This window comes from Anarrhichthys ocellatus, unplaced genomic scaffold (assembly GCF_004355925.1).
Source record: "Anarrhichthys ocellatus isolate YVR2014 unplaced genomic scaffold, GSC_Weel_1.0 scaffold13, whole genome shotgun sequence".
NCBI lineage: Eukaryota > Metazoa > Chordata > Actinopteri > Perciformes > Anarhichadidae > Anarrhichthys > Anarrhichthys ocellatus.
The window spans coordinates 1,925,272-1,939,438 of NW_022280043.1; the positions used below are offsets into that span (position 1 = coordinate 1,925,272).

A 14,167-nucleotide genomic window follows, 5' to 3' on the forward strand; every position below is an offset into this window, starting at 1 on the left:
ACTCAAACCTTAAGGATGAATGTCTCCTCAGGCTGGAGTCGGAGCTCCAGCGTGGTCTTTCGGATAGCCTTTTCAAATTCACAGTCCCTCTCTCTCTCCACCTCCAAGCCTGGGAACAGATCTCCCAACAGTCCCAAGAAGATAGTCACATCCTCAGTGACAATTTTAGGCATGTTGAAGTCCCTCAGCGCACGCATCAGCACCTGGGAAGTAAAATGCACTTATAGATTACAGAGTCTTCCTCTTGTGGTAGTGAGATGACATACACATGTAAGTCACCTGATCCTCTGGTCTACTCTTGTCTCTTCTTCTCAGTGCCCCTGCCACAACCAGAACAGACTTGACAGCACGCAAACCCCAGTCATAGTGGTCCTTTTAAGACAAATAAGAATAGACTGTAAAGATGTGTATTCCTGTGTTTACACTTGCCATAAATCATATCACACAAAGCACAAAAATGGTTTTATGCAACGCTGTGGTCCAAAGGTAAAGCTGAAAATAAGTAATATTGATGCTCTCTGTTCTAATCCAACATTATGAAATATAACAGTGCTATTAAGTGCTTTTCTCCTACCTGCTTAGAGAGCAGTTCTTTGCAGAGAGTGTACAGAGTGATAAACTTCCTGGCTAAAAGCTTAGCAACCCGGAAGCCTTCAGCAACCAGCATTATCTCACAAATAAGCTCAGTGTCCGGCACCACCATGGCACAGGGTCTACAGCAGGACACAGACAATGCAGACAATAAACTGGGTAATGCTGAGTAAAGGCTCACTATAAATAAAGTTACTGTATCACTCTCACCTGAAAAGAGCCTTGAGGTTCTCAGGTAGCTCCGTCCTGCCGGCATAGCCAGGGTTCATAGTGATGAAAATCCCCACAGAGGGCTTTAAGACAATGTCTTCATCTAAGAATAAGAACCTACGAGGTTGCATAAAGGGTTAACACATTTTGACTCTTACAGCATAAAGGCTTCATGCATTCAGCTTCAGCTGGTTACCTTTTCTTTTTAGAGCGGATGGCGTCATGTATAGTTTTGACCTGCACTGCTACAACTGACAGAACATCCACAGCGATGCGATTGAACTCATCAAAGCAGCCCCATGCTCCAGTCTGGGCCAGACCCTTGTAGATATTACCAATTGACTGAATATGAAGTAAAACAAATGTTTTTGCATTTAATCATACCTTACTGAAACAGCTAATCAAGACATAAACTGACCAAAGGGAATAATTGTACTTTCACACCTTGTAGTCCATCTGTTCAGAACAGTTGAAGATGTACACCATGACGCCCATGGCTCTGCCAAGATCCTTAGTGGTCTCAGTCTTCCCTGTTCCAGCGGGGCCAGCTGGGGCTCCACTCATGGTCAGGTGCAGTGACTGAGTTAAGGTGATGTAGCACCTGAACATGCCCATGGCAACAGCACACAGGGAAAAAACAAATGTGTTTTTGGGAAATGCTGAATGTAGCGAATGCATGTATTGAAACGTGACGTGGATAGACTGAAAACTGATAGGCGGCAGAGTTACCGGTCTGTGAGGGGAGTGATGACTAGACGCGGTGTATTTCCAAGATACTCATATGAGTAAAGGAACTGGGCATCACAGATGTTAACAAAGCAGTGACGCTGCTCTTCATACCAGCAATGCCGGAGCTGGGACAGCCACTGGAAGGCCTGTGAGGTGGTGACCTGTGAACACACACGGCTGCTATTAAACTGGAGATCATATGTCACAAGAGATAAGGGCAGCAGGTAATATAATGACCATAACTAGTTCAAAAATAGTGTCTTGTTTTAGTTTAGGCCTATAGTTTATAACCTAGTCTAAAGAGTTGGTGAAATGGAGGCTGTGCCTCTCTTGTTTTTCTCATTCCTTAAAGATGTAAAGAATCAAGAACTGTACTATTCCTATTTAGGTTTGTCATGTCATTTTTAATTGTTACCTCAAATTTTAAGAAAGCTTGTTTTTTTTTTTTTTGCTGCATATAGGTTGCAAATGGAGGATTAAGCCGTTACCATATGGATTGTGATTTTCAGTAAATTATAATCTCACTTTAGAAAAGCTGAACACTGCGATATGGTCTTTTACACACCTTTATGACGAGAATTATATTGATAATGCACAAAGTTAGCAAGGAAATGCTTACTATGGAATGAATTAATTGTGATTACCTTTTGGGCAATGAGGCTGGCAACAATGTCTCTAGCATGGACATCAATAGTGCACAAAGTCATGATCTTCTGTCTGTCGCCTGAGCTCAGCTCTCCCAGCAGCATGCCGATCAACAAGTTGAGCTGAGACATCTGGAGGGAAGAGAAGCATATTCAAAGCAATGCTGCGGAAAATAGACAGGAGTTAAGGTAAGTGTGCCAATTTAAATGTTCTCACAAGATGAATTGGCAAAAATCTGACATAAAATTGCATGGTTCAAATTTGTTGTTTCAGTTGTATTGCTCAGTATTCTATAGTAAGTAATTTAAACTTCAATCCATGCAGAACAACATACACAGTCGGTGTATGAATGTGGACCATGTGGACAATTTTACAGAAACACAGACAATTAAAAGTGGTCTTTTGTTCTTGTTTTGGCTAAAACATCACTGATGTCTTGCATTTGTAACTGTTCTTGTGCGACAGCAGATCCAATCAGTCCAGTGCGTTGAAGGGAGGGAGAGATTATTCAAACAGCAACCAAGGACATGGTAACCTTAAATATTGCTGATGAAACTGACAAGAGTGATAATACCGTGTGAGCGTAGCCTCACAACAAGGGCTCACATACCCATCTCAGGTCACTGACTCTGAAGTAAGTATGACGGCATTATGGAAAATGTGTCCAACGTCTTTAGCAGTTGCCACTTTACTCACAGATGACTATTTCTAAACTGTCAATTACATTTACTGATGTTGTAACAAAATGTATAATAATGCAAACAGATGTTGATTCATGTGAGTTTTTGAGGCCATGGTTTGTGGTGGTGTTGTACTGAATCCTAGTTTTGTAAGCAGTTTTTTATATTTCAAAATATTGCATACGCCTTGCAAGATAATACTCTTTTAATGTTGGTGTGTTAACTCATCATAAAATGTACCTGTTTCTTGTTGTATTCTTTTAGTGCAGTCTCAAATCCTTCCTCCAGTCTTTTAAACACAAGCTCCATATCGTTGCTCCACCAGATCTGGGATCCAATGAGAGCCACTTGGGCAGGAAAGTCGAGAATCCACTGCTCTCTGGGCTTGTCCTCGTACACAGACACAGCCTCGGACAAGTGACCCCTCACACATTCCTTCATAGACTCCTCCAGACAAGAAAGCCATGCCTCCACCTAATGCAAAGTATTTTCACCATTAGTTTAGTTCTTTATCTTATGAAATGCGATAGCTGATTCAGATTCTTTGATACTGAACATAATCTTACCGGCCCGAAACAGCAACATTCTGTCTGGAATGGGACATATTCTCTCTCTTTGCTGTACATGCCCACTGCAAGTTTAGGATTATCCAACTGTTCGTTTTTGGCAAACTCAAGATCTGAGATGTTGTCAAATAATTTTGAGAGGTGAACAGTTACCTGCAAAAGACATTGAGTCATTCAACTTTTCATTATAGACACAGAAGTGAAGTAGTGACACTGGACAAATACTAAAAAACAAAAATCAAGGGAAATGCCACATAAATATACCTCTCTGGGCCGACTCCCTTTGGAAAGGATGTCCAACAAGTCTGCAGATGAAATAAAGTAGAATCGAGGAAAGGCAAGTCTCTTTGTCTCCAAGTATTCGGCAAGAGCTTTTTCACACAATGTCAGCCTGTTAAAAGAGAGAGTATGGGAATCGTGAACACATCAAGACAGACTGTGAGTAGTATCGTAAAAGTGTAATCAAATAAAGGTTAACCTTGTTTGTAGATCCTCTAACTTCTCAAATAGATGAGGTTTGTTGGTGGCCTCAATGACATTTATAGTCTTAGCACTGTCCAACATTAACTCCTGAAAGAACCAAAATTGCCATGTTTACAATGATGAAAACAATGGAATTTGCAAAACTATATGACTGAAATATACAGTAAGTGCAGACCTGGAATTCTGCATCTATAGCTTGAAATCTGTGAGCATCTGCAGGCAGCTGTTGGCAGATGTCATCACAGCTTTTGAAGATGCTTTCCAGGTAGACCCATGTCCGTTGGACCTCGATCCAGACCATCAGTACAGAGTCAGCCACAGTCAGCTGTTTCTGTAGTTCCACTACCTGGAGCAGGAAGTGATGTACATGCTTGCTCTGAAAGATGCCCTGGAGCTGCACCTTGAGAATGAAGACAAGGGGACATGTGTATAGCTTACCAAAATGATTGGATCCAATGTAAAACTCAAATACACCACACTACTGAAGTAATATCTTAATAACCTTAACCTCATAACATGAGTCAGTTTAATTACAGTGCATTTTCAACCTCATCTGCATACCATGCCATAAAAAATGGGGGAGGGAAACAGTCTGTTTCCACAAAGATCTAGGCATTCAAGTGGCAAGACTTCTAATTGGTGGCTATAACCCCCCAATACATCTGGTGGACATGTACAAAGACCGCCACAGTGCAACAATGTCCTGTGTTCTACAGCAGCTATAAATCTAAGGACTCAATAGGGACCTCTCTACTCTCAGCTGTGCTGTTAGACAGTCAGACAGGGCGGCCCCTTTCTGCACTCTCATCTCTATTCAGCACTTAACTATCAGTGCTTCTCACAGACAACTGGTCTTGAGAACTTTCAGAGCAATAAAGTCACACATAAAATGGTAGTATCAATTTCAGAAGCTTAGATATTTACCTGATGATCCTCAAGAGTTTCGATAAGTTCCTCATCACATTTAAGAAGTGGCACAGAGGTTTGGTAATGATCTTCATATGAAAGCTCCATTGATTCCCAAGTTTTACTTATTTCTGACACAACCTGAAATAAAAAAGAGGACGGCATAATGATTACACCTAAACCAAATATGGTAATTAAAGCTGTCTCATGAAAACCATGTATCTATGTTATCTATGATTTTAGTTTTAGAAAATTCTGATTCTTCTTATGCTAAAAAAAACAACAACCATCGGATTATCTGAAAAACACACTGTCACAAAGCTGAAAACAGACTCGTGAAAAATGTTTTGGAGATCATGTATCATGAGGTTGGCTCATAGTTTGACGTTATTACTTTTTTCATGTGCTAAATGACTCTCGATGTATTTGACCACAATCTAGTAACTGAAGAAGAACCTTTTCTATGGCCATTTCTTTGACTGCCTTATCCACTATGTTGCGAACTTCGTCTTCCAACAAATGGAGCTGCAGAGCCAAGAGGTCTTCCAAGGTGGTACTGTCAGTCACAGTGAAGTCCATCTATTTCAAAAGAATCATTGTCATGATGCAAAGTCTCAGATTTCTATCATGCAGGGTAAAAAAGACTGCCCTATAGTGTGATTTCTGCTGTGTGTATTTATGCACCTGTTTTGTTCTAATTAGCTTCACCCAGTGGCGCTCTCGTATTGCAGGGTTCTGTAGCTGACTCACGGCCCGAAGTGACGTCAACAGGTTCTTTACATAAAGGTCTAACCCAGAATACACATCCCACACGCGAGCCTCTTTGTCGAGCTTCCGTATGTCCTACACAAACAGAAGGTAGGTAAACATAATTAGTTATTAGAGGCATCTGTTACAAATAGCAATGGTGCATGACAGCAAGACAGCAGGAGAGATGTGCTGGTGTGATGTAGCACTGTTGGTGACCTCACCTTGGCAAACCTCCTCAATTCTGCGTCCATCTGGTCTACATTTATCTGCCTCCATTTGGTCATTGTCCAGTTTTCCACACTGCTCTGTATAGATAAAGACACATGCAGAGGGGTCAATGGGTTGAGGGTACTTAATGGGGACATTTAGAGGCTACATGGTATTCAAAGAATAAAGGACAGCCTCCAAGAGGAAGGGCTGGTCAAGTTATTGAGTTATTGGGGCATTGTAGTGTGGAGATGAGGTGTTCAGCTGTATTTCCCTTTACAGTATGCATTAAGCTACTTACCTGCACATATACAACAATGTCCCACAGTTCTTTGAGGACAGTGATCTCTCGTCTGCAGAGCTTGATGTCTCTGTAGTCAGGAATAGTAACGTCAAACAGATTTGTGGACTCCTGCAGCTCTGCTACCTCTTTCTCCATGTCTCGGACAGCTTTTTCAGACTAGAAAACAACACATGGTGATTGTTATCCAAAGTGTACAGGATAATACAATGTTATTTAAATGACATAGCAATGGTTAAACTCCTACTTTCTCCAGACCGATGTAGGGACGCACTGCATTGTAATTAAATGGCATTGTCGCTCTGAACATCTCCCTGAATTTACTTTGTTTCTCCTGAAAGATGAGAAATACCACTTTAATAGCCTTCACACTTTGGTTAAAAATACAATTTCTTCAACACTGTACATATGTGATAAAGAAATTGTCACCTCAAAAGTCACGCATCGTCTCCGTATAACCATCACTTCTGCATTCTGCATGGGTGCCACCTCATGCCTGACTTTCAGAGCCAATTTTTTTGCCCCACTCCATTTCTCTGGAAGTTCCTGTAGAGAGAATTAGTTTGATTTCTCAAAGGATGAACGGCCACAAAATGAATTTTTGATCATTTGTTATCATATCATCTTATTAAGTACTTGAAGGTGGCAACAAAATATGGAGCATCCATTCCTTTCCTTACCTCCAGCTGAGAATAGACCTGGTCTGGTATGGTCACTCCATACTGTTCCAGTAGGATTATTGTGTCCCTGAAAGGCTCAAACATCTTGTCTGTGGCTGCTTGTCTATCTCTGACCGCCAACAAGTGACTCATCACTTCCACCAAACCGCGGTGGTTTCCTTTAGCCACAGGCTGGCCTAGCCCTTGAACAGTGGCTCTAACAAACTTCTGCAGCTCATCAAGACTGAGTGGGAAAGCACGCACAGTGAGAAAAACTGATACAGTTTGGTCTGCATTTAATAGCTATGCAGAAGTTTAGAATTGTACCTGTTAGTGACATATGTCAAGAGGTGTTCTTTGAAAAGCCAGCTCCACTTCTTTATAGTGTTAAGGAGGCTCACTTTAAAGAACTTGATATCCACTCGAAACCATCCATTGAACACTGTGAAGTCTTCAAGCTTGGCAATTTCAGCATACAGAGCCTCATAATAATCTATCTGTAAAAATAACATCACATCAGAAATTGCAATTTAGACACCTGCCATGTATGGCAAATGTGATTCATGATTTAAAAAAGCATTTTACCTGTTCTTTGAAGTTATCGATTGTGGGCGGGCTCTCAAGGAGTGCATCTGCTCCACAAGCCTCCATCTCTTCAGATGTAAGTACACTTCCATACAGAAGAAACTGGCTGAGAAACTCAGCCCTGTCATCTTGCCAGAGATGGGTGTAGCAGTCAAACTTTCTCTGGTAATGTATTGCTGTCTTGAGGACGTTCTCCACTCGCTCCATTATTTCTTGTCTCAGGTCCAACAAATCGAGCATATCATCCACTACATCCTGTAAGAGTTATATTACATGACATATAACATGAGGAGAATCTACTATTTGTAGAAGAAAACACTATAGTGAGTTTAGAAAGACAGAGTAGAATTTGTTACCTGGTAACTCTCGGTGCTAAGATGAGCAGCCACTCTGTTGATATTCACCGAAGTCTTGAATATGTCTCCGACCAGTCCTTCTATCAGCTCATAGAGGCCGTCCCCTGCCTCTTGGTCCAACGAGGGGAGGTTAACCATTCCTGAGCTAGTCAGCATTAACTGAGACTCAAACAGAGGTGTCTGGTTTGGCCATGATTCCATGTTGTCTGCAAGGAACTGAAGAGAGTGACGGATGTAGCTGAAGAGCCCCTCCACCACCATCTCATCCACATACTCAAGGTAGGACTGCCATGCTTCTGACGCAGGGTCAGCGTGGAAAAGGACCACATTCTCCTGTCGAAATTGTTACGATATTGGAGAGATGGTGAGCACAAACACTGTCAACGTTTTGGTTCTGTACTGAGGATGGTGCAGGTTGACACATTTCATTTGAGGGGTTTGATCTGTTTCAGAATAACTACAGCATGTATATTTACATGGCTTCCCATTGGGACAAGTGTAAAACATATCAGGTAAAAACATTTTTCAGTCAAATCAGTCAAATTTGATCAGAATCGAACAGCATCAAAAGCCTTGGGACTGTGAATGGTACAACACAGATTATGGTTAGATTTGTATTTATCTTATAATGTCTGTATTATCTTTTCGTAAGGAAACTGACTCCAAAGCCAAAAACAAGTACGAATTATGAAAATTAATAAATAATTATGGCTTTAATTTACCTGTTAACATTTAAATATCTCCACAAGACGCTAAAAGGATTTGGACCCATGCCAATAATTGCATGCTGTTTGGTGTTTACTTATAGTAGAGCAATAACAATGTACAAGAGTGAATATTATCATACATTTAGCCACACATACCTGTACCAGCTTGTGTATAGAGTCTCCATCCTTCTTCACAGAGCTGTACTTCTTGTTGACACGGTCTCCCCTGTCTTCCAGCTGTATGAGCGAGCCTCTCTTGTTGTCCTTCCTGCTAAACATGGCCTTTTTGCTCCATCCCTTCATTATTGACTGGATGGCTTCGCAGTTTTCTTTGGCTCTACTGACTCGACATACAAGGTCGTGGACCAGGTCTTTGGTGGTGCTGATGAAGCTCCAGCAGTCCGGATCCTGCCATGTCAGGTCAGACTCTGCTCTTGTCAACTGCACATCTATGGACTCCTGCTCAACTCTGATGAGAGGATGTTCCACCTCTAGCACTGTCTGCTTCAGCTTGTTGTACCATTGTACTAATAGCTGCAGACTGCTCACATACTGTAAAAAGTACATGCATAGTGTGGATAAAAGATATAGTCTGAGGTGCAGACTATGTAAAGGATAGTGGGAAAGACATAATGCTTATTATTTCGGAGGTATGCCTGAGCCCATGAAGTAATATGTTTCTTACCTTTGTAAACATGTCACGCTTCTCAAAAACTGTCAGTGCAGCTGCAGGGATCTTGATCTGACTAAGAGTCTGAATATATTTCACATCTTTCAAGACTTCAGTCAGCTGAGGAGTGACATGAAATGAACTGTTATACATAGTCACAGTGGGTAGGTGGTGAAATGTCTGGTCTCAACTAACAGAAACCTTTAGAGAATGTAATAAGTAAAATTAAATAATTATAAAAAAAATAACAATTCACCAATAATTGAACCAAATTAATTGGTGACCTGCATCTACGCTTTGTAACATTAGAAGAATACTGGTCTTTGGCCATGTCGAGTAAACTAAAGGATACTAACAGTCATTCCAATTTTGGGGGATCTTGAGGGCATGTGAGCTTTATGAGGGAATTCATTTAACTTGTTTTTTAAGAGACAGACATTACTAAATCAGTCCAACAGTAAGTTGGATAATTATTTAGCATTGGAGGGTGTCTGCAAAATGTGCAATGTGCTTTCTAGTTTGCAGGGATATTACATAAAGTACCTTTGGATTGAAGTTGAGTGAGATCAGGTCAGATGAGGTATTTCGGGAGATCAGGGGCTGGTTCAGGTTGATCAGGCAGGCTTGTTCCAAACCGTTACACCAGTCAGAGTAAATGTCCTCCTCATATTGGTCCAGGAGACTCAACATCTCCATGTACATGTGGTATTCCTTCGCCATCTCTACACCTCCTGCAGGCCTGGAAATATTGCAAAATTGTGAGACAACCGTCATTTTTAAACATGGCAAAATTGCCATTGCCTATATGTACTGTACCTATAAATTTATCTGACTAGCTACTGTTTGTAATTAATACGTTCACTGAAATTAGTCGGGTGTTTCTACTGACATATTCAACAGTGATCTGATCTTTTCCCATGGTGTTTGAATACGTTGTCTGAGCATTTTTGCCCACTTCAAAGCTCCAGATGTGTGAGCCATGTTCTTAGTCAGACCACTTTCCATCTGTAAACAAAGGAAGAATTGAACAAAGTTGTTGCATGAACAATACAGATTGCACCTTGAATACATATTGCTAATTTTCCATTTTGCTTCCATTACCTGAGTGAGCTGGGATTTAAACAGATATTTACATCTCTCCAGCTCTTCTCTCAAATGTTGCTGCAGCAGGAGGAAGTTGGGACTGAATATCTGTCTGATTTGTCTTCTCTCCAGGAAGGGTCCAACAATAGTCAGCAGCTAAACACAAAAATGTTTGTGTCCTACATGTCACTCTCTATTCACTTTATCAAAACGGTCATCAGTATCATCTTACTATCCAGTCTTGCTTACTTTGAATGCTGATTCCAGTCCTGAGCAATCCTTGAAGGCCAAGCATAGAAGACTGGCAAGGCGGCACTCGAAGTCCACAATCCTCACTTTCAAATCCTTATACTCGTTTTCAAAACCCTTATGAGTTGATGAAAGTTAACAATTCAACAGCATTTAATGATAGACACCACTGTAAAACCGTGCATTACGAATATGCTGTAGCTGTTCATGGAAACCTTAATTATATGGCAATAAACTTGATTTCACCTGAGAGTTGAAGTCAAGTGGACTGTTTTCACTGTGCGTCAACACTTCACAGTGGTTACTGAACTCTTTGTACAACTGAGCAGCATGCTCACTGTAGAGTTTGCCATTAAGTCCACCAAATTCCAGTTTTTCCATCCTCTGAAAGTCCAGCATCACTTCAAACAAGTCCTGCAAAGATGAAATAGAGTAGTAGGAAATAAAACCACATAAAAATGTTCCCTTGCTGTGACACCTGAATACAAAAAGAAAAAATCTGTCTCACCTCCAGCTGTAGCATTCGATTAAGGAACTGGTTGAAACGTGCAAAAATCATGACAGATGGGAAATCCCAGGGTGCATGTCTCACATGGTTGGCCAACCTCTCCCTCTGGGTCTGGTAGCTGTCTCTGAAACACCTAAAGACTTTTATCACCCTCATTACCGCTTGTTGACTTTCCTCTGGATCCTCTCGGAGCAGCAGATCCCCAGAGAGGTATGTAGAGGCCTAAAGAGTGCAAGATTTTACATCTTTGAATTTGTTCACGCAGACAGCCAATAACTGAAGTCAAAGTAATCCTCACTGACTAGCATCAGCAAAGCGTCATTTTACAAATCCATGCATTGTTTTTCACAACAATTTCACATGCATGTGTCACTCAATGTATCCCTTCAATACAGCTGTTTGAAATGAGGATTCCTACCTGCTCAATGAACAGATTGCATAGCTCCTGCAGTAACACCACCATGCGTGCTGGTCTTTGATAAGATTGGCAGTTGCTCCAGATAAGGAAAAGCGTGTGTAACAGTTCAGGGATGACTGTTTCAAAGTGAGGAAATCCTCCCTTTTCCAGTTGAGACAGTTGTGCGTGCAGTGGCTGTAGATGGATGTCAATGCCTTTGGCTTCTTGAAGTGCTTTTGATTTAAAAAATAATGAGATGATACATTTTGGAAATAGCATTATGCTGTGCATCAAACATTTGACAAGATGCAAACTAAAGCACGTCTCCTTGGGCTTTGAAAAGGGGCCCGCTGATCTTACCATCAAATACATTTCCAATTAGAGTCATGATTGTTGGATGATAGCTGCTATCCATCATCTCTAACATCTTTGCCATCTTCTGAACAATGGCACTCTGAAGCTACGAGGGAAAGTGCCGTACATGTTAATCAAATTGTGGAATGTCAGGAGATGAAACTTATTTCAGTGAAAGATCAGGAGAGAGAGGGAGCATACCTGGTGATAAATGTTCTCTATATTGCTTTTCCTGGAAGCCCAAAACTTCAGCTCTGCATTGGGCCCTGGGTTGCAGCCTGTCATAAGTAGGTCTGATGAATCCTCCTTTAAAATGTTCTGGATCAGATTGGTCCAGTTGATGACCTGGGTCTCTATGGCATGGGCCAGTGCCCTGTCATAGTTATTGTACCTGAGTGTGAAATACATGTTGAGAGAGTTTGTTAATACGTATGATTATGATAAAAAGATCCTAGGCTCAGAAACAAAATGAAGATGTGTGTGTTTTCTTACATCTTGAAGGTGCTTAGTGAATTTTCAATCCAATCTATCTCGGTTGGAATAGGGAGGACGATTTTCCCTAAAATCTGTCCCATGACAACTGATGTCTTACTGCAGATGTTCTCAACATGCAGAATAATGTCTTCAGACATCAGATTTGGCCACATTTGATGGTTTTTGTTGTTTGAAAGCAGTGGAGCACATACCTTTCGAAAGAGACAGAAATAATTTACCCAGCACTCGTAACGGCACAGCACACACAACAAAATGTGTTTTTATGAGATAGGTGTATGATGGCGGGTATAACAGTCACCTGCTCAACTGTACTTGACAGCTGTAGTGGTGATGGAGACTGGAGGCCAAAAAGCAGAAGTTCCCTGTAGTTTTCAGAGATGACAGGAACTACTCTCTTCTTGAGTATGTAGATTGGAATATTTTGAGTAACTGGTGGGACCTACATTTGAAACAAATAAAATATGATTCCATAAGATTAGACTGCAAATCAAGGATATTTATCAATTTCCTGCATTTCTGCAGTTTACTCTTACACTGCAACTATCTTTCTATTTTTAGTTTTGTTGTGTTTTAATGACTGTTTTTAATGTTTCAATCAATGTTCTTAATTGTTTTTTAATCTACTTTTCCTTTGCCTTATGTTTTGATGCTTTTAATGGTATTATGTGAAGCATTTGAATTGCCTTGTTGTTGAAATGTGCTATATAAATAAACTTGCCTTCCCTTGCAAATAGAATTGACACTCCCAAGTAATTAAATAAAATCTGTCGCACTAAATTCACCAATTTCAAGATATTGTAAATACTAGTCAAGTGTCCACAGGTCAACGAGCGAACGTTAGTCATCAACCAAAGTAACGTTATTGAGGATTATGTAACAACCATAACGTTACCTCTTTAGAAGCAACCAGACAGGCTTTATTTGATGAAGAGAAAAATAGAACGGGCTCCTTCTCAAAGAAGTCTTTCAGAACAGTTTGAAACTCTTCGGTGACAGCACTCTTGTCCCATGTTCGGCGGTGCAGTCGCAGGAGCCCACAAACTTTTCCCTCGACAAACTTTACTCTGTCGTCCTCGAGGAAAGACGGAACGCTTTCGTCGTCCGACATGATTGCGCTACGACCACGACATCCTTCAGCCCCCCGGCACCTCGTTCAACAAAATGAGGGGGGAAAAAGAAAAGAAAACTGATTTGTGACTGCTCCAGAGACCGTCCCCTAAATTAGCTGTGGATCTCGTGTAGTTTCTAGTTACTTCATATGCCTGTTTTGCAAAGAAGGCTGGTACGGGCTGTACAGTCCTGGGGGCGGTTCAGCATTCCGTTGCTTAGAAACAGTCACTATCTTCAATCACTGCCAGAAGGCTCTTTAAAATACATGCAACTTAACAATGGCGTATTTATTTCAGTCGCCTATTATAACTCCCACACTAGCATTTATTTTTAGATGATCATAATAGCATGAGGGTTATAGGACTTTTCTTCAAATAAAATCAGCAACATATTAAATGCACAGATGAAAATATGTGCTTTAATTTGTATGGACACATGTATATGATGACCTATAGTCCTTTCATTGGGCAGTTTACCAATGAAGAGTATAGTCTATATGGATATACTGTCATTCAACATTCCTGGTTTAAACAGATGCAAATCTGTGGCCCCTTTTATGACACATACAGGATGTGTGACAGGACTTGCATGAAGGAGCCTATGTATATGAGGCATAGACTGTAGTAAAATGTAGGCTTTTGTGATACACACACATTATATATAGATTGCCTGCCTGTTGCTATGGTGCTAATAACAAGTTGGAGGCAATGCATTCAAACAGTTAAAATGAGGATGGCTCCTAAAGTAATCCACACGCTCATTTTACTCTGGAAATCAGCACAGATGTTAACATGGTTGAGAACATGAGTCATTCATTTCGCTATAAACCAGAAAACACTTGCAGCTTTAAATGGGGTGGAATCATTAGAAATATCATAGATAGATAGATAGATAGATAGATAGATAGATAGATAGATAGATAGATA

The 14,167-nt window shown here is 40.7% G+C and overlaps 1 protein-coding gene across 1 annotated transcript in view; it reads right to left on the bottom strand.

The window, feature by feature from the left end:
* Window positions 1-13,397, bottom strand: part of si:dkey-233k19.3 (dynein heavy chain 11, axonemal) — a 40,123-nt gene extending 26,726 nt beyond the window's left edge. The window contains exons 1-38 of the mRNA XM_031852881.1: window positions 13,024-13,397; window positions 12,430-12,570; window positions 12,129-12,322; window positions 11,838-12,027; window positions 11,643-11,742; window positions 11,304-11,515; window positions 10,886-11,107; window positions 10,624-10,791; window positions 10,378-10,494; window positions 10,147-10,284; window positions 9,935-10,050; window positions 9,589-9,784; window positions 9,061-9,165; window positions 8,532-8,927; window positions 7,669-8,001; window positions 7,313-7,567; window positions 7,055-7,224; window positions 6,749-6,971; window positions 6,498-6,614; window positions 6,316-6,402; window positions 6,069-6,227; window positions 5,782-5,865; window positions 5,495-5,653; window positions 5,267-5,389; window positions 4,829-4,951; window positions 4,080-4,304; window positions 3,900-3,991; window positions 3,686-3,812; window positions 3,422-3,574; window positions 3,096-3,329; window positions 2,175-2,306; window positions 1,531-1,691; window positions 1,246-1,402; window positions 998-1,143; window positions 802-918; window positions 575-713; window positions 280-372; window positions 9-203 (exon numbers count right to left, since the gene is read on the bottom strand). Coding sequence (XP_031708741.1) covers window positions 9-203; window positions 280-372; window positions 575-713; window positions 802-918; window positions 998-1,143; window positions 1,246-1,402; window positions 1,531-1,691; window positions 2,175-2,306; window positions 3,096-3,329; window positions 3,422-3,574; window positions 3,686-3,812; window positions 3,900-3,991; window positions 4,080-4,304; window positions 4,829-4,951; window positions 5,267-5,389; window positions 5,495-5,653; window positions 5,782-5,865; window positions 6,069-6,227; window positions 6,316-6,402; window positions 6,498-6,614; window positions 6,749-6,971; window positions 7,055-7,224; window positions 7,313-7,567; window positions 7,669-8,001; window positions 8,532-8,927; window positions 9,061-9,165; window positions 9,589-9,784; window positions 9,935-10,050; window positions 10,147-10,284; window positions 10,378-10,494; window positions 10,624-10,791; window positions 10,886-11,107; window positions 11,304-11,515; window positions 11,643-11,742; window positions 11,838-12,027; window positions 12,129-12,322; window positions 12,430-12,570; window positions 13,024-13,239 — 6,315 coding nt within the window. The 5' untranslated portion in view covers window positions 13,240-13,397. The remainder of the gene's footprint in view (window positions 1-8; window positions 204-279; window positions 373-574; window positions 714-801; window positions 919-997; window positions 1,144-1,245; window positions 1,403-1,530; window positions 1,692-2,174; window positions 2,307-3,095; window positions 3,330-3,421; window positions 3,575-3,685; window positions 3,813-3,899; window positions 3,992-4,079; window positions 4,305-4,828; window positions 4,952-5,266; window positions 5,390-5,494; window positions 5,654-5,781; window positions 5,866-6,068; window positions 6,228-6,315; window positions 6,403-6,497; window positions 6,615-6,748; window positions 6,972-7,054; window positions 7,225-7,312; window positions 7,568-7,668; window positions 8,002-8,531; window positions 8,928-9,060; window positions 9,166-9,588; window positions 9,785-9,934; window positions 10,051-10,146; window positions 10,285-10,377; window positions 10,495-10,623; window positions 10,792-10,885; window positions 11,108-11,303; window positions 11,516-11,642; window positions 11,743-11,837; window positions 12,028-12,128; window positions 12,323-12,429; window positions 12,571-13,023) is intronic.
* Window positions 13,398-14,167: the final 770 nt, after the last annotated feature.